The sequence below is a fragment of the Elephas maximus genome, chromosome 6 (genome assembly GCF_024166365.1).
Source record: "Elephas maximus indicus isolate mEleMax1 chromosome 6, mEleMax1 primary haplotype, whole genome shotgun sequence".
In the NCBI taxonomy this organism is placed as follows: Eukaryota; Metazoa; Chordata; class Mammalia; order Proboscidea; family Elephantidae; genus Elephas; species Elephas maximus.
The window spans coordinates 55,081,865-55,105,890 of record NC_064824.1 but is presented as its reverse complement, the minus strand read 5'-3'; the positions used below and the strand labels follow the sequence as shown (position 1 = coordinate 55,105,890).

The following is a 24,026-nucleotide window of genomic DNA, read 5'->3' as shown; positions in this document are numbered from 1 at the left end:
ATTAACATAGAAGAACTTCCAAAAATCATTTTGATTAAAAAAAAAAAAAAAAGTGCAAAACCGTGTGTATTAATTTAACATTGTGTTAATCAATGACACTATCCGGGGACATTTAAATAGATACCAAACTTCTTGTCATCTAGTTGATTCCAACTCGTAGTTCTTTACTGTGAAGACCAGGTTTCCTGATTCAGCCTTCCTTGAATTCATTGGCCAAGTATTTTGTTTAAATCTCCTGAAGGGGTAACATCTGATGCAGAAGATGTTACAATTTTATTTTTCCACGAATGTACTAATTGCTAATTGTAACCTCTGGTTAAGTCTGTGGCTTCTATCAGCCAGATCTATTTTTCTCCTGACACTTCCTTGGGTTCTTTCTGAAAGTTATTAATAGGCGTGGAAGCATGGCTTTCCAAATAGCGTCAATAACTGCTAGAAGAATTGGGGGGGGGGATGGGGGGAGATAATATGTCAATTTCTGACTTGTAGGAGATGTATTTTCAAGCTACAGAAGCTGTCTCAGAGGTCACTGGGGATGGCTCTGGGCGTATCAGCTGGTGTCTGCAACTAGAGATCCAAGCAATCCTTTCCAAATGGGATATTGTCCATCAGGGAGTTGTCTGGTATACTCTGAGTCTGCCAGCCGTCTTTTTGTTTGGCTGCTTCTCTTGGATGACACCCTTGAAAACTGGAATCCAAGTTTCAAATGATATCTTTTAATTTACCTCAAACACCTGGCTGCTCCTATATTAACTTGAGGACATAGAACACTCCCTTACCTCAGTCAGTTCCTTGCCAAGCTGAATAAAATTCCTAAAACCTTACCTTCCCACCCAATCCAAAGTGTAGCATAGACTAAGAAATGAAATTTTAGTTTATATTGAGTTCCTAATATGTGCCAGACACAGGGATGTAGCCATGAGCCAGACAGAGTTCTTATTTTCATGTTGCTTAAATTTTGATGGGTACAGGAGGGGGTGAGAGAGGGAGAAGGAGATAATAAAATGAATAAGAATTTCACACAGTGTTTTATGTGCTGTGAAGAAAATATAGCAGGTTAATATAACTCAGTGCAGGGCAAGGATGGGAAGGATTGAGACAGAAGTGGGTTTGGAAGTGGGAGGGTAAAGTGTGGATGAAAAGGAAGGTTCTGGTAAGGTCAGCGTATAAACGATGATTTTTCTCATCACTCCAGAAATATGCTCTAGTAGTGTTTCCCATTAAGAGAAAAAAGAAAGGAGGAGAAATATACCACCCTGACACTGATATTTCTTTACATCTTATCTCCTCTTTCCGCCTCTTCAAATTATAGGCTAATCATATTAGCCTTAGAATTGGGAAGATATTGTCAGATGGCAGGTGCTTGAAACATCCTTTGTTTAATAATAGGAGGAATAGAAAGAGCGGCACTATTCAGGTAAAGGGGACAGTTCAGGTCAGGTATAGTTAGAAATGAGACAGAGGGTAGACTGTTTCTAACTGGAGACTCCCAGAGGAAGTGGAGTTTTAAAAGGGACTCCAAAGTTATGTATCTAAAAAGCATTTTGTGGAGGGTTTAACAGGGTCCTTCCCACCAGCAGGTAAAAAAATTGTTGTAGTCACAGTTTGCAAACAGGAGGGAGGGGAGCAAGCCCTGAGCTGCATAGGAGGATGTAATGAAACAGCTGGGAGATGATGGCGTCCTATCAGTTGGAACAAAGCAGAAAGATGATAGCCGTTTGATACAGAGGGAATGAGGTGGAAAGTGAGGGATGGTCTTCAAGTAGCCAAGCCTGATGAAAGAAAACCTAGTTCTGAGGTAGCAGTAAGTTATGCAGTGGGTGATCACAATGCTGGAAGTCTCCGAAGCTTAGCTTGCTTTTATAATTGATACATTTTGTAGGTAGGGTTGTAGCAATGTCAAGTTCCTTTTGTATATATTTTCAAGTAAATTTAATAGATTTTTTGGTTCTTGCATAGTAGCATAAGGAAAATTTTCTCTTATTTTCCCTCAATTAAGCCTCATCTTTTTTCCCTCTTTTTACAGATTATATTGTTTTTCCTCCTCCTTCACAAAGCAGATCTTGGGTCCATCTGTCAGGGCTGGTATGTTTATACTGCAATTCTTTCAGTCAGAACTCCTTTCCGGAAATAATCTATAATTATTTCCTCAAACTACAGGATGAACTGATCCAGGGGCTGGATTTCAGTTCTATAGGACTTGGCCAAGAAGCTATTTGTATTAATCTATCGCGGAAGATCAAATTATATGCTAATACCCTGAAAGTCACACCCCACCAGAAAACCTCCAGCAGTTCTGAAGTCTGTATAAAACCATGTCCTGGCAACTTGCACGTGGCCAGTTCAGACACAGAGTGTGGTGTTAAAGACATTTAACAGATCATTTGTGAAATGGAGAGAAGACCCTAGTTTATATGGTGAAGTCCTGGTGCCTTTCTTTTGGGGAATTCTTTTCATTTGTATTGTACTGAAGAAATCACTAGGGATAAGGTGGGGGGGAGGGGTGGGAAGGGGGAAAAGCTTGTGAAGTTCTTTATATTTCAATAAAATGGTTTGTTTGCTAATTTTATTCCAAAACTCACAAAGTAATATTGTATAGTAGGAGTATATACAATATTGGGAGTGTAAACAATATTATTTTGTGAGCTTCAGAATAAAATTGGCAACAAACCATATTATTGGAATATAAGGAGCTTCACAGGCTCCCCCCTCCTGCATCGCTAGTGATTTCTTCAGTATAGTAGAAATGAAAAGAGTTCCCCAAAAGAAAAGCAGCACCACCAGGGCTTCACCATATAAATTAGGGCCTTTTCTCCATTTCACAAATGACTTGTTAAATGTTTTTAACACAGCACAGACCACATGAAGAACTATAAAGAAAAACATTGTGGAGTGGTAGTGACAACCCTTATCAATGGTGAACAAACATATGCTAGCGAGCGACTTCACACTGGTAGTGGAAAAGTCACTCAAAATAGGAATGGGTGATTGTATGACCTGTCTTTTAAGATTCTTTCTAACTCAGAGGTTAGAAATTGAATTGAGAAGAGCATCAAGAAAGTACCTATTGAATGAGTAGGTACTCAGTAAATTATGTGTTGAGAGAATGGGTAAACCCACATGACTTTAGGCCACCAGGCAAGACACAATAACTTTCTGTTTAATTTTCCAATGGGAAAGAATCTTAGGGTTCATCTTACAACTCTGCTGTCATCCTCAATATTATGAATAACAATCATGTGCTGTTCATAAGTTTAGATTTTAGAAATATCCTTTATTCTGGTAGTATTGTAGATTATCAACTAGATTGCTTAATATGGGTTTCAAAAATTCAATATAGAAGTGTATTTTTATAAGTGTATTTTAAACATGTGATTCTTGATTATTCTGTGATCATTATAGAAATGTTCTGTGATTTTTTTTTTTTTGGGTGGGGGTAATATATTTATTGTAGTGTATCTGTGGCTTTATCCAGCTGTAAAATTTTGATGAGCAAAGGAAGTGCCAGACTTGGTCTCAAGCCCACACATGTTAGAAATTGAGCTAAACGCTAGCTCCTTAACTTGGTATCAGTCTGATCTATAAATGGAGTTTGAAAAGAATCATGGGATTTGGAAAGCAGTTCTGTTCTGCCCTGGTTATGTGTCTGTTTTTAGTAGAGTATCATGGGAATGTTCTGTCTCCCAAGAGGGTAGGCTCGAGACGTTGTAAGAGATGGCGCTGATTTAAAGAGGGTACCTTAGTTGAAGGGGGAGGTCCCTAACCCTTTTCTGAGTAGCTATTTTCCTTGTCTCTGAAGTAACAAGATCAGTTATCAGGTAAGGAGGTACTTACCTCAAAATAGCAGGGAGATTTGTTTATATTGGAGACAAAAATTCACATTCTGTACCCTTCAGGTATTACTCTATGATCCCTAGTAGTCTGTGATTTCTCAGTTAGGGACTTTGGCATTAGGACATTGCAGAAGGCTTTGGTTGAACCTAAATGAGATGAGCATGTAAGTGAGTACCTTCTTAACACAAGTTTATATCCCATTTTAAAAATATTTAGTTGTGTACCTTAAATATCATTCCTATATTAAAAAAAACAAAACCAATGCCTTCTTCCTTCACTGTTAGACTTGTTGATTTCCTTGATGTTAAAGAGATTAATGAGATTTCTAAAACTATAGAACAGTAGCATTTTTGTCAGATGGATAACTGCTCAATTTCAAGTATCTGGTGTCATCTAGTTAGCTGGTATAGTAGAAGGACTGGTCATTTAAGAATTAAGGCAGTGGTTCTCAAAATTTGGCTCAAAGACTCCAGGCGTCCCTGAGGCTTTTTTTTTAAGGGGTTCTGTGAGTTCCTGTTTGTTTGTGTGAGGCTAGGTTTTCTACATATACTTCCATCAATACAACCTGTTGTAACATTGAATGCAGTCATATATGAGAATCCAGCTGTTTGCTAAGCTAAATATTACAGATATTTACAAAAAATACAAAACAGTGACACTCTTCTCACTATTCTTTCTTTGGGTTTGTTTTGGAAAACAATGTTTTTTTTTTTTTTTAAATAAATTGGTTAATAGTATGTTTATTATTTTCGAACAAATAAATATTTAAAAACTTTTCAGTTTTAAATGCTAATATAGTAAATATTGATAGATACAGCCCATATGGGGCCCTGATGGCACAGTGGTTAAGAGGTCGGCTGCTAACAAAAAAGTCATCAGTTCAAATCCACCAGCCACTGCTTGGAAACCCTATAGGGCAGTTCTGCTCTGTTGTATAGGGTCGCTATGAGTTGGAATCCACTGGATGGCAACAAGATTGATTTGGTGGGTTTGGATACCCAATATAAATAGGCCTTATAAGGTTCTAATAATTTTTAAGAGTATCAAGACCTCTTGAGACCAAAAAGAATGAAAACCAGCAGAGTAAGGCATCCTTGTACTATTGAATTACTGCCGTTCCCATTTTCCTCTACAAGCCCTTCTTTCTTGCCAACTCACATCTGAAAACTCCCTAGCCAAAAGTATGGGAAGACACAGGGATTGAAAGTTTACTGTTAAAAACAATGTTTTCTTTTTCATATATCTTAAAATTAGAAATTGATCATTTTAGGACTTCAAGTTGGGACTTTGGAATACTGATTTTTTTTTTTTTAAATAATTAAAACATGATGAAGAAATTTATTCCTGAACACTCCACTTTCTGTGTTCCTTTTGGGTGTACCTTTTTAAATAGCTGAATTAACTGGTCAGCAGAGACACTGCAGACACTGAACTAGATGGCAGCCAGTAAATGATGGTGATGTTTCCTCCCAATGATTTTTGGCAGATTTTGAGCTATCTAAAAACAGTAGATTAGCTTGGGGAGTGAATTCATAAATCTTTTTCTGTGTTCTATTTATGAGCATAAATTAGTGTTTTAATTTTGCTTGGCTGATAGAGTAAAATAACCTATTAAAAGGTATTTTGGGGCAAGGGCTTTTGTTGGCTGTGTGACGTGGAAACATGCCAATCGTGATTGTTTCTTAGATTTTTTTTTTTTTTTAATAGTGAAAGGATTCTTGATTTGAAGCTTGTTAACTTCTCAACCTTTATTATTACCTGGAATAAGCAATCAGATTAAAGGAATAGAGATGATAAAGGTCTTAACTTGGCCATCCCTTAGCAGGTGTGTGTATGGAGTGTCTGGTTCTAATTCTTTAGGATTTAAACTTAAATTGAGCTAATTAAGCAGGGAAATTTTAATTCAACAAGTATTAGATGTGCATCTACACGCACCTGCTTGGCTTTGGTAGTGATGAACAAGATAGACTGTAACCCCTGCTATCAAGGAGTTTATTTACAGTCTAGTGAGGGAGACATGTTCAAAAGCACACACAGCTCTAATTATATAATTATAAATGATGATAAGTCTCTGAAAATTAACACAGTGGTATATGAAAAAAAATTTTTTTTTTAATATACGAGAGTTTAGGCATGTTTTTAGAAGGAAGTGACATTTAAGCTTAGACTTGAAGGGTGAGTGTTAGCTAGATAGGGTGTCCCCTGAAAGAAAGGCCCAATCATAGGGAACAGCATCTACAAAGAGAGGTCCAGAGATAGGCAGGAAGCTGGCTGGTGGGAGTGCCTGGAAGAATGGGGTGCGGACCAGTTGTGAGAACTAAGGAAAAGGGAGCTTGACAGCAGTGAGGATAGAGAGATGAGCAGAGGACTTCTCGTGACTTATCACTGTTCTGACCCTAGTCCTCCAGCCTTCTTGGGTTTGCTCTTTGTGTTCTAGCTGCTCTGGTGGTTTTTGTTTTTTTTTTTCTTTTTCCAGTTCTGCAATACACTTTAACACCCCAGGACATACCATGCTTCCTTTGGCCATCACATGGCCTCTGCAGAGCTGTGCCTTTTTCTTTAAATGCTGCATAATACTGCCCCACCCCACCTGACTCCCATACTCTTACCTTTTTTCTGCTGCCTCCTAATTATCTTTCAGATCCGTTCAGATGTAACCTTCTCAGGGAAGTTCTCCAACCCTCCCTCTAAAATTTCTCAAGTTGTTTTGTTAGGCAGTCTTATTGAACCATGTTTCTAACTAACACTTAATTTAGTTTTTAATTATGTCATCTTTTGTTTGATTATTTGATTACTACCCTAGATAATTGTGTAAGCTCCATGATGGCAAGGACCACATTTGGGTATCTTTGTCACTTTACTTTTCTAATGTCTGGTATCCCAGTAGGCTCTCAATAGTAGTAGGATAAAAGAAAAACAAACAAACAAACAAAAAAAAAAAACAACCTGTTGCCCTTGAGTCAGTTCCAACTCCTGGCATCCCTATAGGACAGAGTAGAACTGCCTCATGGGGTTTCCAAGGAGCTACTGGTAGATTTGAACTGCCGTCCTTTTGATTAGGAGCTTGAGCTCTTAACCACTGCACAACTAGGACTCCGGTTTTTGGATAGATGAATGAATTAATGAATGAAGAGACTGGGAATTCAAAGATAAGACTGAGAGAGTCTATTCTACTGGTTTTCAAAGGCTTTTGATGGCATAGCCCATCAGTTTAAAAGTTTCTTGAGCATGTACCTTCAATATATGTTTGGTTATAAGTTTTATGTAAATTTAAAAAAAGTATATTGCAAAACATACATAAATAAAATTTAAAAAAAAGATTAAAGTTGAAAATTTTAAGTTGTTGCTAATGGTGTTGGCATTGTATTATGTATCATTAGCTGAAATCCCAAAGCACTCAGGATAATGTTTATCATTTATGATAGTAGAATGCAAATCTATTCTTCAAATATTTTTAATTTTGAATTTGGGGAACCTGCTTCATGTATGATCCATCTGAATGTTACTGCTTTTCTATAAACTCATTGTCATCGAGTCAATTCCGACTCATATCCACCCTATAGGACAGAGTGTTAGAGTAGAACTGCCCCGTAGGATTTCCAAGGAGTGGCTGGTGGACTCGAACTGCTGACCTTTTGGTGCTACCAGAGCTCCTGCTTTTCTATAGTAAGTAGTTAATCCAAACCACTAGGAATAAGAGATGTTAGCTCCACCACTTTCTGGCTGTTTTCTTTGTACTTGCTTTAATCACGTTATATTCAATGTGTAGGTTTTTTTTTTTTTTAATGATATTTGGAGCACTTGCCATTTGGGGAGGCCTAGTTTTGTTACAAGCAACCCTTTTGTGGCACAATGGGTAAGTGGTCTGCTGCTAACCAAAAAGTCAGTTTGAAACCACTAGCCTCTCTGCTGGAGAAAAGATCTGTTGGATCTTCTACCGTAACATTTCAGTCTAGAAGACCTTTTTGAGCAGTTCCGCTCTATCCTATAGGGTCATTATGAGTCAGAATCAACTTGATGGTACACAACGACAACAACTGTTATAATTAGCTAACTAGCTAATATAATCTATAAATCCACTTAAAACCAAACCAAACCTGTTGCCATCAAGTCGATTCCGACTTGTAGCGACCCTGTAGGACAGAGTAGAACTGCCCCGTAGGGTTTCCAAGGAGCGCTTGGTAAATTCGAACTGCCGACAGTTTGATTAGCAGCCGAACTCTAAACCGCTGCGCCAATAGCAATATATGACTGTACTCTGTAAGCTACACATGTCCTCCCTTTCATGTTGTGGAACTCATACTCTTCTGAAAGATACCTCTTATACTAGACTTCCATAGAAATTGTCTAAGACAGAGACCAAGTAATATATTCTTCATTAGATTAAAATTTTCTTTCTTTTTTTATAAAATAGAAATTTCATGATTTTCACCCCACAGCTCAGTGAATTGCTTTGTACCCCTGTTGGAGATGAGCGAACTTGTCCTGGAGACTGACATAAACAAGATAAGTTAGGATACAGAGTGGTATTGAAATCACTACTGGTGGAGTGGGAGAGACTTCACTAAGTACTTGGCTTTTGGGCTACATCCTGCATGAGAGGAGGAGCTAATTGGTTTGAGAGGAGGTAGAGGAGAGTACTCAGGGCAGTTCAGGCAGAAAGAACTAACATTACGTTCTTGGACAAAGATACAGATCTGGAGTTGGAGGAGTCATCACCTGGCTGTGCGAGGCCCCAGGGACTAAGATGAGGTATTTGTGTATCACAGATACAGGCTCTCTATGTATAGATCTGTGTGAGCATAGACATAATGATAACAGTAAAAGGGGTTCAAGTTTTATATGCTTTCAAAAATATAAAAAGAAGGCATGTTAAAAATCCCCATTACCTCTTCCTCTTACCTTGTTATCAAAGAAGGGATAGACTGAAATACAATTATGAAAAAAATAAAGAAGATGAATGAGGGGTGGGAAGGTGGGATGGGAATGTAAGAGATAGACAAGCAGACCACCAACCAAAGATTTGATTTTAAGAAGGTGAGTCATCTGGCCTCTGTGGCTCCAGAAAGTCTGTAGATTCCATGAGAATTTGAAGTTGTGTTCTGCATTTTTTTTTTCCACTTTTGATCAGGATTCGTCTATAGAATCTTTGATCAAAATGTTCAGTAACGGTAGCTGGGCACCATCCAGTTCTTCTCGTCTCATGTCAGAGGATGCAGTTGTTCGTGGAGGTAATTAGCCACACATTCCATTTCCTCCTCCTATTCCTGACTCTTTTTGCCTCTGTTGCTTTAGGCGAACAGACACCAATTGTTGTGCCTTGGATGGGCTCTTACAAGCTTTTAAGACCCCAGGCACTATGCAGGAAACTAGGAGATAGAACAGAAGCACTAAACACGCCCATTTACTGGGATATCCCATGAGGCTGTAACCCTAAACCTCCAAACCAAGGAACGAAATCCAATGATGTGTTTGGTGGTACATAAGCAGCCTCAGTAGCTACTCTTTTGTTGCTATTGTTGTAAATATATATCTGTCATACAACTTCTGCCAATTCAACTTTTTTCAGGTGTACAACTTATTGACAGCAATTACAATAATCGGCTGTGCAACCCTACGCTTAATCAATGTGATACTTCCATCACCGTTAACCGTCCCTTTCCCCCTCCTGCCTGCACCTGGTAACTGATACACTTTGTTCCCTATGTATTTGCCTTTCTTATCTTTTTATATAAGTGAAGTTATACAATATTTGTCCTTTTGTAATTGATTTATTGCATTCAGCGTAATGTCTTCAAGTTTCATCTATATTGTAGCATGTATCAAGACTTCATTTCTCCCACTGGCTGAGTAGTATTCCATTGTATGTATGTACCACATTTTGTTTCTCCATTCATCTGTTGATGGACATTTAGGTTGTTTCCACCTTTTGGCTATTGTGAATAGTGGTACAATGAACATTGTTGTACAAGTCTCTGAGTCTCTGCTTTGAAGTCTTGTGAGTATATACCTAGGAGTACAATTGCTGGGTTATATGGCAGTTCTAGTACTACCTTTTTGAAGAACTGCCACACTCTTTTCCACAACGGCTGTACCATTTTGTATTCCTTCCAGCATTGGGTAAGGGTTCTAGTTTCCCCACATCTTCCCCAACATTTTTTTTTTTTTTTTAATCTTAGCCATCCTAAGTGGGAGTGAAATGGTATCTCGTTGTGGTTTTGATTTGTATCTTGCTGGTGTATAATGACTGTTGAGCATCTTTTCATGTGTTTGGTGGTCATTTGAATGTCCTCTTTGGTAAAATTTCTATTCAGGTCCTTTGACCATTTTGTGATTGTGTTATTTGTCTTTTTGTTGTTAAGTTGTCAAAGTTAGGTTATTAGATTCTTGTCAGATATGTGCTTTCTGAAGATATTCTCCCAGTCATTAGCTTGTTTTTCACTTTTTTCATTCAAAAAAAGGTCTTTTTATGAACAAAGTTTTTAATTCTTATGAGGTTCTATTTATTTACTTTGTGTTTTGCAGTTTGTGCTTTTGTTAGTTATTATGTTACATAATCCACTTAAAAAAATTTATTGTGCTTTAAGTGAAAGTTTACAGATCAAGTCAGTGTCTCACACAAAACCTTATATACACCTTGCTATATACTCCTAGTTGCTCTCCCCCTAATGAGACAGCACACTCCTTCTCTCCACCCTGTGCTTCCATGTCCATTCAGCCAGCTTCTGCCCCCCTTGGCTTTCACATCTCCCCTCCAGACAGGAGCTGCCCAGATAATCTCATGTGTCTATTTGATCCAAGAAGCCCACTCTTCACCAGTATGATTTTCTGTGTTGTAGTCCAGTCCAATCCCTGTCTGAAGAGTTGGCTTCGAGAATGGTTCCTGTTTTGGGCTAACAGAAGGTCTGGGGACCATGACCTCCGGGATCCTTCTGGTCTCAGTTAGACCATTAACTCTGGGTTTTTTACTAGAAATGGGGATCCGCATGCCACTGTTCTCCTGCTCCTTTAGGGATTCTCTGTTGTGCTCCCAGTCATCGGTTGTAGTTGGGCACCATCTAGATCTTCTGGTCTCAGGCTGATGTAGTCTTTGATTTGTGTGGCCCATTCTGACTCTTGGGCTCATACTTACCTTGTGTCGTTGGTGTTCTTCATTCTCCTTTGATCCAGGTGGGTTGAGACCAATCGTTGCATCTTAGACAGCCACTTTGTAGCGTTTAATACCCCAGACGCTGCGCTCCAAGATGGGATGCAGAATGTTTTCTTAATAGTTTTTATTATGCCAGTTGATCTAGAGGGCCCCTGAAACCATGGTCCCCAAACCCCCACCCCAGCTACTCTGGCCTTTGAAGCGTTCGGTTTATTCGGGAAACTTCTTTGCTTTTGGTAGAGTCCAGTTGTGCTGACCTCTCCTGTATTGTGTGTTGTCCATCCCTTCACCTGAATTAGTTCTTGTCTACTGTCTAATTAGTGAATCCCCCCTCCCTCCCTCTCCCTCTCCCTCCCCCTTCTCGTAACCATCAAAGAATGTTTTCTTCTCCGTTTAGACTATTTCTTGAGTTCTTATAATAGTGGTCTCATATAATATTTTTCCTTTTGCAACTGACTGACTTCACTCAGAGGAAACCCTGGTAGCATAGTGGTTAAGTGCTACGGCTGCTAACCAAAGGGTCGGCAGTTCGAATCTGCCAGGCGCTCCTCGGAAACTCAGGCAGTTCTACTCTGTCCTATAGGGTCTCTATGAGTTAGGAATCGACTTGACAACAGTGGGTAACTTCACTCAGCATAATGCCTTCCAGGTTCCTCCATGTTATGAAATGCTTCACAGATTTGTCGTTGTTCTTTATCAATGCATAGTATTCCATTGTGTGAATATACTGTAATTTATCCATTCATCCTTTGATGGGCACCTTGGTTGCTTCCATCTTTTTGCTATTGTAAACAGTGCTGCAATGAACATGGGGGTGCATATATCTGTTTGTGTGACAGCTCTTCTCTAGGATATATTCCAAGGAGTGGGATTGCTAGATCCTATGGTAGTTCTATTTCTAGCTTTTTAAGGAAGCGCCAAATTGATTTCCAAAGTGGTTGTACCATTTTACATTCCCACCAGTGGTGTATAAGTGTTCCGGTCTCTCCACAACCTCTCTAACATTTATTATTCTGTGTTTTCTGGATTAATGCCAGCCTTGTTGGAGTGAGATGGAATCTTATTGTAGTTTTGGTTTGCATTTTTTAATGGCTAATGAACGTGAGCATTTCCTCATGTATCTGTTAGCTATCTGAAAGTCCTTAGTGAGGTGCCTGTTCATATCCTTTGCCCATTTTTAAATTGGGTTGTTTGTCTTTTTGTTGTTGAGTTTTTGCAGTAACATGTAGATTTTAGAGATCAGCCGCTGATCGGAGATGTCATAGCTAAAGATTTTTCCTAATCTGTAGATAATCTTTTTACTCTTTTGGTGAAGTCTTTGGATGAGCGTAGGTGTTTGACTTTTAGGAATTCCCAGTTATCTAATTTCTCTTTTGCTGTTTTTTGCAGTTCTAGTAATGTTTTGTACACTGTTTATGCCATGTATTAGGGCTCCTAGCATTGTTCCTACTTTTGCTTCCATGAACCTTATCGTTTTAGATTGTATATTTAGGTCTTTGATCCATTTCGAGTTGGTTTTTGTGCATGGTGTGAGGTATGGGTCTTGTTCCTTTTTTTTTTTGCAGATGGATATCCAGTTATGTCAGCACCATTTGTTAAACAGACTGTCTTTTCCCCATTTAACAGACTTTGGGCCTTTGTCAAATATCAGTTGGTCATACGTGGATGAAATTATGTCTGGGTTCTCAGTTCTGTTCCATTGGTCTGTGTATCTGTTGTTGTACCAGTACCAGGCTGTTTTGACTACCGTGGCGGTATAATACTTTCTAAAGTCAGGTAGTGTGAGGCCTCCCACTTTGTTCTTTTTCAGTAATGTTTTACTACATAATCCATTATTAAAAGCTAGGGCTAACAGCTTTGCCTCTGCTTTTCCTAACAGCTTTGCCTCTGCTTTTTCTTCTAAGAATTTTATGGTTTAATTTGTACATTTAGGTTCTTAATCCATTTTGAATTCGTTTTTGCGTGTGATATGAGGCTTGGGTCCTATTTTGTTTTTCTGCATGCAGAAATTCAGTTTTCCCAACACCATTTTTTGAAGAGACTCTTCTTTCCCCATTGAATGGACTTAGCACCCTTGTCACAAATCAGTTGATTCTGAGATAATCTTTAAATCTTAAACCTTAAACCAAAAATATCCCCTGAAGTCTTCTTTAAACCAAGCAATAATTGAGCTTAACTAGTAAAGAACGTCTGTCTACCTTGAGTGTTGTGCTGTTTTAAGAACTATCTATAGGGGGTCAAACTGACAGCAGCAACTTGAAAGATTAGATAGGAAATTCATGGCACAGTGAGTTTATGTTAATGGGTGAGGAACAGTTCAGAAAAGGAGGGTGTGAATAGTTATATAATTTGAACAGTGTAATCAATGGCACTGAATTGCACATGTAGAAATTATTGGTGTATTTTCTGCTGTGTATATTCTCAATCACAACAATAAAAATAAATTATATAAAAAAAAGATGGATCAGAATGTGTCCACTCCAAGCGACTTAGATAACAGTAAGCTTTTTGTGGGAAGCGATAATATTCTGTAAACGAACTTATTTTATTAAAGAACTTTATTTGTTCTGTCTTTATTTTACATCTAGAAAATTGCAATTAGTCAAAGTTTCAATTGTTTTAAAGCACTTTTCCTGATGCACTTCCATCTTATTCCTGATACTTTGCAGGAATTATTCAAATGGCAAAGTTCTTTGTGGTAATTCTTTAACTCAGGAAATAGAACTTCTGCCAATGTAGTTTGAGGCTAATACCAACTTCAGAATTATGTCAGGTATCTCTTACATTCTCTGTTATAGTTTCATGTAACACAGATTTCCATCATTTCTTTTTTTAACATCTCCCATCTTTGTTTTATCTGTTCTTTGTTAAATTCGAGGTTAATGTAACAATGCATTGCTTTGCAATAGATGAGGTATAAATTGTATGTAGCTTTTTGTTTTTTATTGTAGTTAAAAAATATATAGATAACACATACATACATACAATATATACATACACACACGTAAAAGCAAAACGTTTTCCCTTAGAACATTTTCAGCATTCAGTGGCATTAATTACATTCATCGTGCTATGCAACCATCCCCACTGTTTCCTAATTTTTCCATCACCTTTAGCAAAAACTCTGTTCCACCTAAGAGTTGTAGCTCCCCTCTTCTTTGGGTATATGATGATGTAGGTAGCTCTACCCCCAATTATGTTAAAGGAGAAGTAAGACCCAAACATAGTAATATAGTTTGAATTATTCTGTCACTTAATCTTTAACATCACGTTAGAACAGTCTATTCACACTTGTCAGCATTTTTAATTTAGTGCCAATTTTGTGTTCGGTAGGATAGGATAAAGTTCAAACTAAAATCCTGTGGGTGTTTCCAGGCTTGTATCTGAGATTGTTTTCATTTCCTGTTCTTGATAAGGGGGTATGCTCAGAGAAAAGTAGCCTTAGAGTGGCCACCGGTAGGAGGTAAATTTGATTAACCATTAAGTTGACTTTGCTTAGATCCATATGAAGAGTATATGTTCAAATGTAGTAAGGTGTAAGGCAAAAATATATATAGGGGGATTTGTAGGAAGGGCCTTGAAATAGCAATTTGAAGATAGTATGTTTAATTTGTCATCCTGTAGCTGAAATGTTTTGTTTTACTTAGATCTCTTCTTTTCCCTCCACAGTTGTACAATGGTAAATGGAGTGATGATTCTTCCTGTGCTCATGATGATTGCTTTCCCTTCCCCTAGTATGGAAGGTAGGTGACTCACAGCTGTTTGCATTAGGTTAAGTATACTGTGTATTGTTTGGCTTATTGTAAGCGAGGTCTATCAGACTCAACACCCTTTCTTTATTATTAGTGTTTGGTAATGCTGCTGGAAAGAGCCCTGGTGGTGCAGTGGTTAAGCATCTGGCTGCTAACTGAAAGGTCAGCAGTTCGAACCCACCAGCCTCTCCATGGGAGGAAGATGTGGCAGTCAGCTTCCATAAAGATTATAGCCTTGGAAGCCCTATGAGGGCCTTGGAAGCCCTATGAGGGCAGTTCTGCTTGTCTTATAGGGTTGCTATGAGTTGGAATCAGCTCAACTGAAAGAGGTTTATTTTTTTTTTGGTTTATTGCCTCTTGACGTGAATCAGAATTGGCTTGACGGCAGCTAAAAACAACAATGCCCCTTGATTATTTTGAAGTGAAATTCTGATATACTGTATCTTTCCTATATATACAATTTGAAAACATTTCAATATAATAGCTTATCTGAAATAAATATGAAGGGGAAATAAAGGGAACATTCTGTAATAAAACAATATATATAAATGTAATACGTTTTAAGGTAGTCAGGCATGAGTACATTAGAAGACATAATGAAATAATAAATGGTTTTGCACCTCTGTATTTAATCTCTGTGAATAAAACATCTTAGAAAGCGGATTGGTATTGGTATGTTATACTGGTGACTTAAGCTATCACACGTCGTCTTGTCCATGGTGAGAGGATTTTCTGAATTGGTGGGTAAATTTGGATGGAATCGCAACTGAATAGAGAACTGTTATCCCTCAATTTCATAATACTTATATTAAATTTAGCGTACATTAAGACAGTGAAGGGCACACTTTGGATTTATATGTGTAACAGCGTTTAGTCCTAGGTTCAGTTAACTATACACAAGATTTTTCATGTAAAAGAATGCTCACCGGAACTTTCAAAAGTGGTGGAGGCCGTAGTCTAATTCTTAGTTGTGTGTCACCACTCAAGCTTTTCAGGGTCTTTGGCATCTCATCCCCTTCTCTCTCTCTCACACACACACGCACGCACGCACGCACGCACGCACACACACAAAATGCTGTTTAGGGCTGGCACTGCCCCTGCTGAGAACTGCAAGAGTTAAGAAGAGAGAAAGAAAATAAAAATTACTGACAGTTCCCTGCACTTGCATGTAATTGGTGTTTGTATGTTGGTAAGTTGAAATTGAGATATATACGCATGCATACATACATACATACATATATATATATATATATATGTAAACAAACTTTCTAGTGGCTCATTGAGCAGTGCCCACTTTATTTTTCAAGCCATGTTCCTTGAATAGTGCTTATAGTGTATCTCAGGTGGGACAGTAAGACTAATGTCTCTGTTCTAGGCTCTTTGGTGTAGAGTAATCAGCTTTATATAATTGATGAATTTCTAGGGAGACATAATTTTATAAGTTGGTATAGCGAACATTGTGAAAGTATCAGTGCTAAATATACTAGAAATCCATTTTGATATGTAGTTGGTTTATAATATTTGATCTGTCCACCTTTCCATATTCATTGATGAGCATTATAGATCTGCACTGTCCAAAATGGTAGCTACTAGCCACATGTGACTATTAAATACTTGACACGTGGCAAATATGAGTTGAGATACTCTGTAAGTATGAAATACACACTGGATTTTAAAGATTTAGCATATCCCCCCCTCCACCCGCCCCACCAGAAAGTCAATTTTACCTTCTTCTTTTTACTACTACCAGAAAATTTAGAATTAAATAATGTGGCTCACATAATAATGGTTCCGTTGGACAGCACTGTTACAGGCCAATTTACGTATATAGAGTCTAGATTCTGCTCCAACGTATGTTGTTAAAAACATTCTGATAATATAGCAGTCATGTCAGTCAATGCCAAGGATGCATGGAATATGGATCCTGAGTGACAGTCTTAAAGGAATTGGGGGATGTTTTAACTAGAAGAAAGGATGAATCCTAGCTTTGAGACATTAATAAAAAGAAATAGGCTTATATTAAAACTGGAAAGATTGACATGTCAACAGCGATTCTGAACTGGGGTGATTTTACCCGTCAGCGGACATTTGCCAACATATGCAGACATTTGTAATGGACTTCTTTCTAGAATTTAACCCCAACTTTTTAAAAATTTTATTTTGTTTTTTATTGTGCTCTATGTGAAAGTTTACAATTCAAGTCAGTTTCTCATACAAAAACTTACATACACATTGTTACATGACCCTAGTTGCTCTCTCTACAATGTGACAGCCCACTCCTTCTCTCTACCCTGTACTTCTGTCCATTCAGTCAGCTCCGGTCCCCCTCTGCCTTCTCATCTCTCCCCCAGACGGGAGCTGCCCACATAGTCTCATGTGTCTACTTGAGCACACTTCTCACCAGTATCATTTTATGTCTTATAGTCCAGTCTAATCTTTGAAGAGTTGGCTTCGGGAATAGTTTTAGTTTTGGGCTAAGAAGCAAGTCCAGGGGCTGTGACCTCTGGGGTCCCTCCAGTCTCAGTCACCATTAAGTCTGGTCTTTTTGCTAGGATTTGAGGTCTGCATGCTACTCTTCTCCTGCTCCCTCAAGGATTCTCTGTTGTGTTTCCTGTCAGTTAACTTCTAATTTTAATTGTTAAACAAAAGAGTCATTGTAAAAAATATAAGAATATTTCTCCTTCCTCCAAGTGCCGTGCCCTGCCCAAGGTATGATATTAGCCCTGTTTGGTAGTAAGTAATTCCTATGGGTTCTACTTGATATTGTGGGTGGACCTGTGGTATAGACAAGATAGAATAAAGAAGAGAGTTGAAGAGAAATAGAGGTAGACATACCTCTATTTCTCTTCAACCTCTTTCATACCACAAAGAAAGAAGGAGGAGTGGGAAAAGAGAGGAGAAAAGGGCATTTCTGGAACAATGTTAACAACCTTGTCTTTTTTTTTTTTTTTTCCTTGCTGTAAGCTGTTAAGCTGCCTAAAGAATCTGACAAATGATCTCTTAATGCTGCAGTGAAGATGTGTAATGAAGTGCTTTAGTTTGGGCCGAAATGGGAACAGATTGGACCCTCTCTTTGGCCACTAAGATTTTGCTGTAAAATATACCAGCAGCAGTAGGGTGTTTACAAGTATGGAAGAGAGCACACTGTCTGTTAGTTGCAGTAGTTCATTTTCTAGGGTCTGCATTGCTTTGTCTGTGGTGGCTAAGGTGGCCTTGGTAGTGAAAAAAAGTCTCGGGTATTATTAATATCCAGCAGGTAAATTCAACAAACCTCAGCAAACAAATGACAGATGAAAAAAGAACCAACGTCTAATTTAAAAAAAAAAAAAAAGCAAGCTATTAAAAAAAGCTGTTTAGTACAAAACCTTGGCTTTTTAAAGCTTTTTAAAACAGAATGTTCAGTGACTGCTACAATCTAGAGTGCTCTAATCATGATAGTGGCTTCATTAGCCCTGTCTCCCCTCCGTGACTCAAATCCTTGTTAACTGTCAATAGCATATTCTATGAAAAGACTCTTTGTTCTTGTATATTTACTAGGAATTAAAAAAAAAACCCAGAGAAGCCCCTATTTGTAATACACTCTTAACATAGTCATTAGTCATAAAGCAAATGTTAAGTACAAAATATTTAACCAAAGAGGTAAATAATAGGGCAGATAACTAAAATCTTTATAATAGCCCTATAGATGGTCTAGTGCTGAGCTTTTAGTGAAGCTAGATAGCATTTCTTGGGGCATAAATAAGAGAGCTGAAGATTATGTGGTAGAATTGGTGGCTTCCCCATATGATTATCCAAAATTAGTCTCTCTTTCTGAAAGAATCCAGCTAACCAGTTTTTTAAACACGTAGCTTATATGTGAGAACCTCCAGGAGATAATCTTTAAAAGTCTTTCGTGGTGGTGTAATTAGGGATTATTAAATACGTCACAGGGTACAAGGACTATCAGTTCTTCTGTTAATAATTTTTGATGTAGAGATTTTGTTCTAATATATTTTAATGTACTCTTTCTAGGCAATTAAAAAAAAAAACTTCTACCTTTTGTCTCTCAACCCTAAATGTCTCCTAAATATTGCTTAGAAAGAGTAATAACACTTCAGATAACGAGTCCAAAACAGTGATTTTGGTAGAGGTTGCCAAGTATGAGTGTTCACTAGAACATTTCTCAAATTATATTCTGTGGAGTCCTAAATGCTCTGGGGAAAAAAGGATTCTTTGGAAAATAAGTTTAGGAAATTCTGCCCACTGTAACTATGCTGTTGTTGTTGGTAATTATGCCATCATTGTTGTCGTTCGTCCCCGAGTCAATTCCAACTCTTAGCAACCCTGTGTGACAGAGTAGAACTGCCCCATAGGGTTTCCTAGGCTTTTCTTCTTTGGAGTGGTTGGTGGGTTTGAACCGCTGAAGTTTCTGTTAGCAGCAAATGCTTAACCATTGCACCACCAGAGTTCTTTGGTAATTATAGGTAGTAACCATTGAACTACGGGGGTTCCTTTGGTAATTTATAGGTAATCTTATTGGGGTGTTTAATATGTGCAAAGCGCTGGGCTAACTACTTTATATATCTTACCTTCCATAATCCTCACAATTACCCTAATGAGATAGTTTTTGGAGGGGTTTTGGTTTTAGATTGGTTAAAACTCTTCCTTAAGGTTACACAGCCAACAAGAGGCGTGATATGCTTTGAGGAATGGTGTTGAAGAGCTTCAGTCATTATCAATCCTCTTCAAAATTTTTGTTTTTCTTTTTTGTGTCCTGTGTTAGCTATGGAGCCCTGGTGGCACAGTGGTTAAGAGCTCAGCTGGAACCAAAAGTTCAGCAGTTCGAATCCACCAGCTACTCCTTTGAAATCCTATGGGGCAATTCTAGTCTGTCCTATAGGGTTGCTATGAGTCAGAATTGACTCGTCGGCAGTGGGTTTGGTTGGTTTGGTTTATGTTAGCTACAGCCACATTTATATTGTGTCTGGTGCAAGCTAGAAGCCAGCTCAATCCAGTCTGCTTGAGAGGGTGAGATGAGAGCCTGTAATAAATAGTAAATAGTGATGCTGCTTCACCTGGGCCTGTGTTTTTACTTCTCAGCTCTCATGCCAGTATTCATTTTTCACGTTCATTTTATATACAACTCTAGCTGCAGGAAGGGTTTTATTGGCTCTCACACAGAAGAGCACTTGAGTCTTAATTAACTGTATATTCTTCCCTTTCTTTCACATTAATAAGACTAATCATGCTCTAATATTATGCTGCTGGGGGGAATGTCCATTTTTGTTTCCGAGCTTCCTTGTTTGGTTTTCCTTCTGTCCCTGTGAGCATTTGCAGGTGAAGACCATGACACAAATACTTAAAATGGAATATTGCTTCTTCAGAAATATTTCAAAGCTACAGATGAACCACATTTTATTAAATTTGCAAGCCACAATTAGATTTTATTATAGCAGTGAAGGCTGGAGTTTTTTTTGCAAGATATTATGGCCTGTCTTAGAGAAGATGGCTAGCTCCTAAATTATTTCCTGGGTTGACTTGATTTTAGTATTTCCAAAGACATCACCACTCAGACGTTCCAGACCAATTATCCAATGAGAGAAGGAAGGGGATAATTTCAATAGACTTTTTGTTAGGGTCCACAAAGGTGCCCCTCTTTGCCTCTGAGAGGAAGAATAGAATAGGCCTTTCTTTGAATATCTCATTATTGAGGATTCAGGAAGTTCTCCAAGGGGTGAATGAATGTAAGAGTGTCTCAGTATTAAATTTGTTACTCGCATTTCTCGTTATTATAATTTACCCCTATTGTCCAGGGTAAAATGTTTTTCTGTGATATATTATCAAATGAGAGACTCTTTGGGAAAGAGATGAGATGTACTGAGCTATTTGACACTACCAGGAACTAAAATAAAATGTTTGGCGAAGCAGCACACTTTTAAGACATTGCTTCTTTATTGTCACATTTTCTTACGTAACAAAATGATGGCTTATTAGTTGATGCAAGGTGAGCTGTAACAAAGCTTCCTTTTAACCTTGTTTGTTTCAGCTGTGGGTAGTTAAACTGGAGCCACATTCAATGGTTTTTTAAGTGGAGAATGCGAAGTGTTTATATTCAGTCCATTTATATGGGGGAGGAAAGGAGTCTAAAAAGTCAATCAAGTAAAATATTGAACACATGGGAAAACTATTCCAAGACCTAAGCTTATTAAATTATTTTCTTGTGGTCAACAGTAAGTATTCAGTGCATTAGCTTCTAAATTTCCTTTTATAAAGATAGATCTTGAGTGAGAGGATGGATACCATCCCTTCTTAAGGAAAATCTAATAAAGCAGAAGATTAGTGAGAATGTCATATATACAACTTTCAATTGTAAAAATAAGTTAAAAAATAAAAACACCAAAGAAAACAAAACACATTTAAGAATTAATTTGAAACTCTCAAAACACTGCTAACTGTCCCCCAGAACTTACCTCTGGAGCCCAGCATAACCTCAGGCAAGCGTCCGTAGATAATGATTATTCTTAATAGTCATGAGTACTCAGAACTAATGCTGATGCCACAATAGTATAATTTGATGCGTTGAGGCCTAGTTTTAAACTTTTGACTGTGATCCACTGTAATAAACATTTTAGGGTAGAACCCAGTGGTTATAAATGATCTGCACACATCTGAGGTGAAAATTTCATGACACGGTAATGATTCTGTCTTTGCTGCATTCCTATATTTTCTCTTATTTTACTATACTGCATTTTATTTAAAAAGAAAGAAAACTTGTCTTGAACCACTAAATTGACTATACTACCCATGGTTTGAAAAACACAACTGCAGTCTCCTCACAAGAGTTCACTGCCCAGAAACCCCTGATACACTCTGTTGAAAGCTCTGACAAGTAGCCTTGGGTCATCTGGTATATTCTCTAGTAAAACCAGAGTCAAACCTTCTGTTTTTTTTTTTTGTTTTTCCTTCACAATTTCATGTAGCCTGACTACCCTTTCTCTCTAAGCCTGTGATTTGACAGGAAGAGGGAAGTTTACATTTGCGCCTTCTCGGGCTTGGTCATAACACTGGAACAGCTGCTGCCTGATTCTAATCAGCTGAATCTGAGCTCTGCAGAGCAGGGTGTTTCCTAGATCCATGTTTAATGCTACATCTAATTCTTTGTTATGGGTTAGGGCAGAACATGGACTTTCCGAGGATATATGTATTTCGGGGATGTAGTGAGGAGAAAAGGAAGAGGAAAAAGAAGAAATTTCTCTTGGGGAGGAGGTGGTAAAATTCAACTTTTTTTTTTCCCTCCCAGTGAGTCCTCTTTTTAAAAAGTAAAAAAAAAAAACAAAAAAAAAACTTTGCGTTTTTTATTCAAACGGTGATTTGTGGGAAGGGGCGGCCTCATCCTTTTATATTTTTTTAATTTATTGCTGCATTTGTTTTGTCTTTTTAGTTCCATTACTTAAACTAGAACAGGTTTAATGGGGAGGAGGAGAGGAGACAATCAGTGATTCATTCAAGAGAGCTGTAAAGTACAGATTTAAAAAAAAAAAGATACCCACAGTCCAGTTTAGAATTTGGCTCCTGTGACCTATGTGCATCCTATTGTGGGATATTTGTTCCTGAACCCTGGTTTATATTCCTTGACTTGGAGATTCTGTTATATAGACTCTACTTAAGTCCATGTTTCTGTTGTGTGTAAGGGTAGCTGGAGGCTCCCTGGGAAGTTTTCCATGCTTCCTGTTGAACTGTTTAGTTTATAAAGCTGACCTGGGTACCAGTCTATTGATATGCCCTGTAGAGAATTGTATAGTCTTCATTTCTTCATTTTTAACTTAATGTCCCAGTTTACATGCTTCACGCTTTCAGTTTCAAAAGGATTAGGGTAATTTTTGATAGTCAGATGGTGTTTTTAAGAGCATCTTCTGAAGGGAAGGCTTAGGACCATGTATCGGAAAAACCTTTTCTCAGGAGAGAGACAAAGTCAGGCACCATCATTAGTCAACTTTTTTTTTTTCTCTGCGTCTCTCTGTGCGTATGTTACTTAATCTCTATATGCCTGGTAACTGCAGTGGAATAAGGGAGACAGTAACAGTTCCCAGTCTATTAGGACTGGTGTGAGGAGTCATGGGGAATGCATGCAAAGTCTGAGGATGGAGTGAGCCCTAGAGTATAAGAAACTGAAATTGGTGTCGTTCGTTGTTTTATCTATAAAACTAAAAAAAAAAGGATACTTAATTTGTGTATTAATTTTCTATTGCTGCTGTAACAAATTGCCACAAACTTTGTGGCTTACAACAACACGAATATGTTATTTTATAGCTCTGGAGGTCTGAAGTCTGTTGCAGGTCTCACTGGCTTAAAATCAGGGCTGTTTCTTTCTGGTGTCCACATCATTTGATTTCTTGCCTGCTGCTTCCATGAGTGTTGATTGTAGATCCAAGCAAAATGAAATCCTTGGCAATGACAATATTTCCTCCATTTATCATGATGTTGCTTTTTGGTCCAGCTGAGAGGATTTTTGTTTTCCTTATGTTGAAGTGTGATCCATACTGAAGACTCTGGTCTTTGATCTTCATCAGTAAATGCTTCAAGTCCTCCTCACTTTGTTTTTGTTTTTAATAATTGTGCTGTAGGTGAAAGTTTACAAATCAAGTCATTCTTTCACACAAAAACCCATATACACCTTGCTACACACTTCCAATTACTCTCTCCCTAATGAGACAGCCCACTCTCTCCCTCCACTCTCTCTTTTCATGTCCATTTCGCCAGCTTCTAACCCCCTCCACCCTCTCATCTCCCCTCCAGGCAGGAGATGCCAACATAGTCTCAAGTGTCCACCTGATCCAAGAAGCTCACTCCTCACCAGCATCAACCCATTGTCCAGTCCAATCCATGTCTGAAGAGTTGGCTTCAGGAATGGTTCCTGTCCTGGGCCAACAGAAGGTCTGGGGGCCATGACCACTGGGGTCCTTCTAGTCTCAGACCATTAAGTCTGGTCTTTTTATGAGAATTTGGGGTCTGCATCCCACTGCTCTCCTGCTCCCTCAGGGGTTCTCTGTTGTGTTCTCTGTCAGGGCAGCAGGTCCTCCTCACTTTGAACAAGGAAGGTTGTGCCATCCATATATCACAGGTTGTTAATGAGTCTTTCTCCAATCCTTCATATTGTCTGGCTTCTTGGATTATTTGCTCATCCTACAGATTGAATAAGTATGGTGAAAGGATACAACCCTGATGCACACCTTTCTTGATTTTAAATCACACAGCATCCCCTTGTTCTATCTGAACAACTGTCTCTTGGTCTACGTATAGGTGCTATGAGC

The 24,026-nt window shown here is 38.2% G+C and overlaps 1 protein-coding gene across 5 annotated transcripts in view; it reads left to right on the top strand.

Moving 5' to 3' along the window:
- Positions 1–24,026, top strand: part of ACVR1 (activin A receptor type 1) — a 151,802-nt gene that overhangs the window by 65,206 nt on the left and 62,570 nt on the right. For 3 of the 5 annotated variants that reach the window (XM_049887281.1, XM_049887280.1, XM_049887282.1), the window contains exon 3: positions 14,654–14,727. The exons of the other annotated variants lie outside the window; for them this stretch is intronic. In XM_049887281.1, coding sequence (XP_049743238.1) covers positions 14,661–14,727 — 67 coding nt within the window. In that variant the 5' untranslated portion in view covers positions 14,654–14,660. The remainder of the gene's footprint in view (positions 1–14,653; positions 14,728–24,026) is intronic. 5 annotated transcript variants of the gene reach the window in all.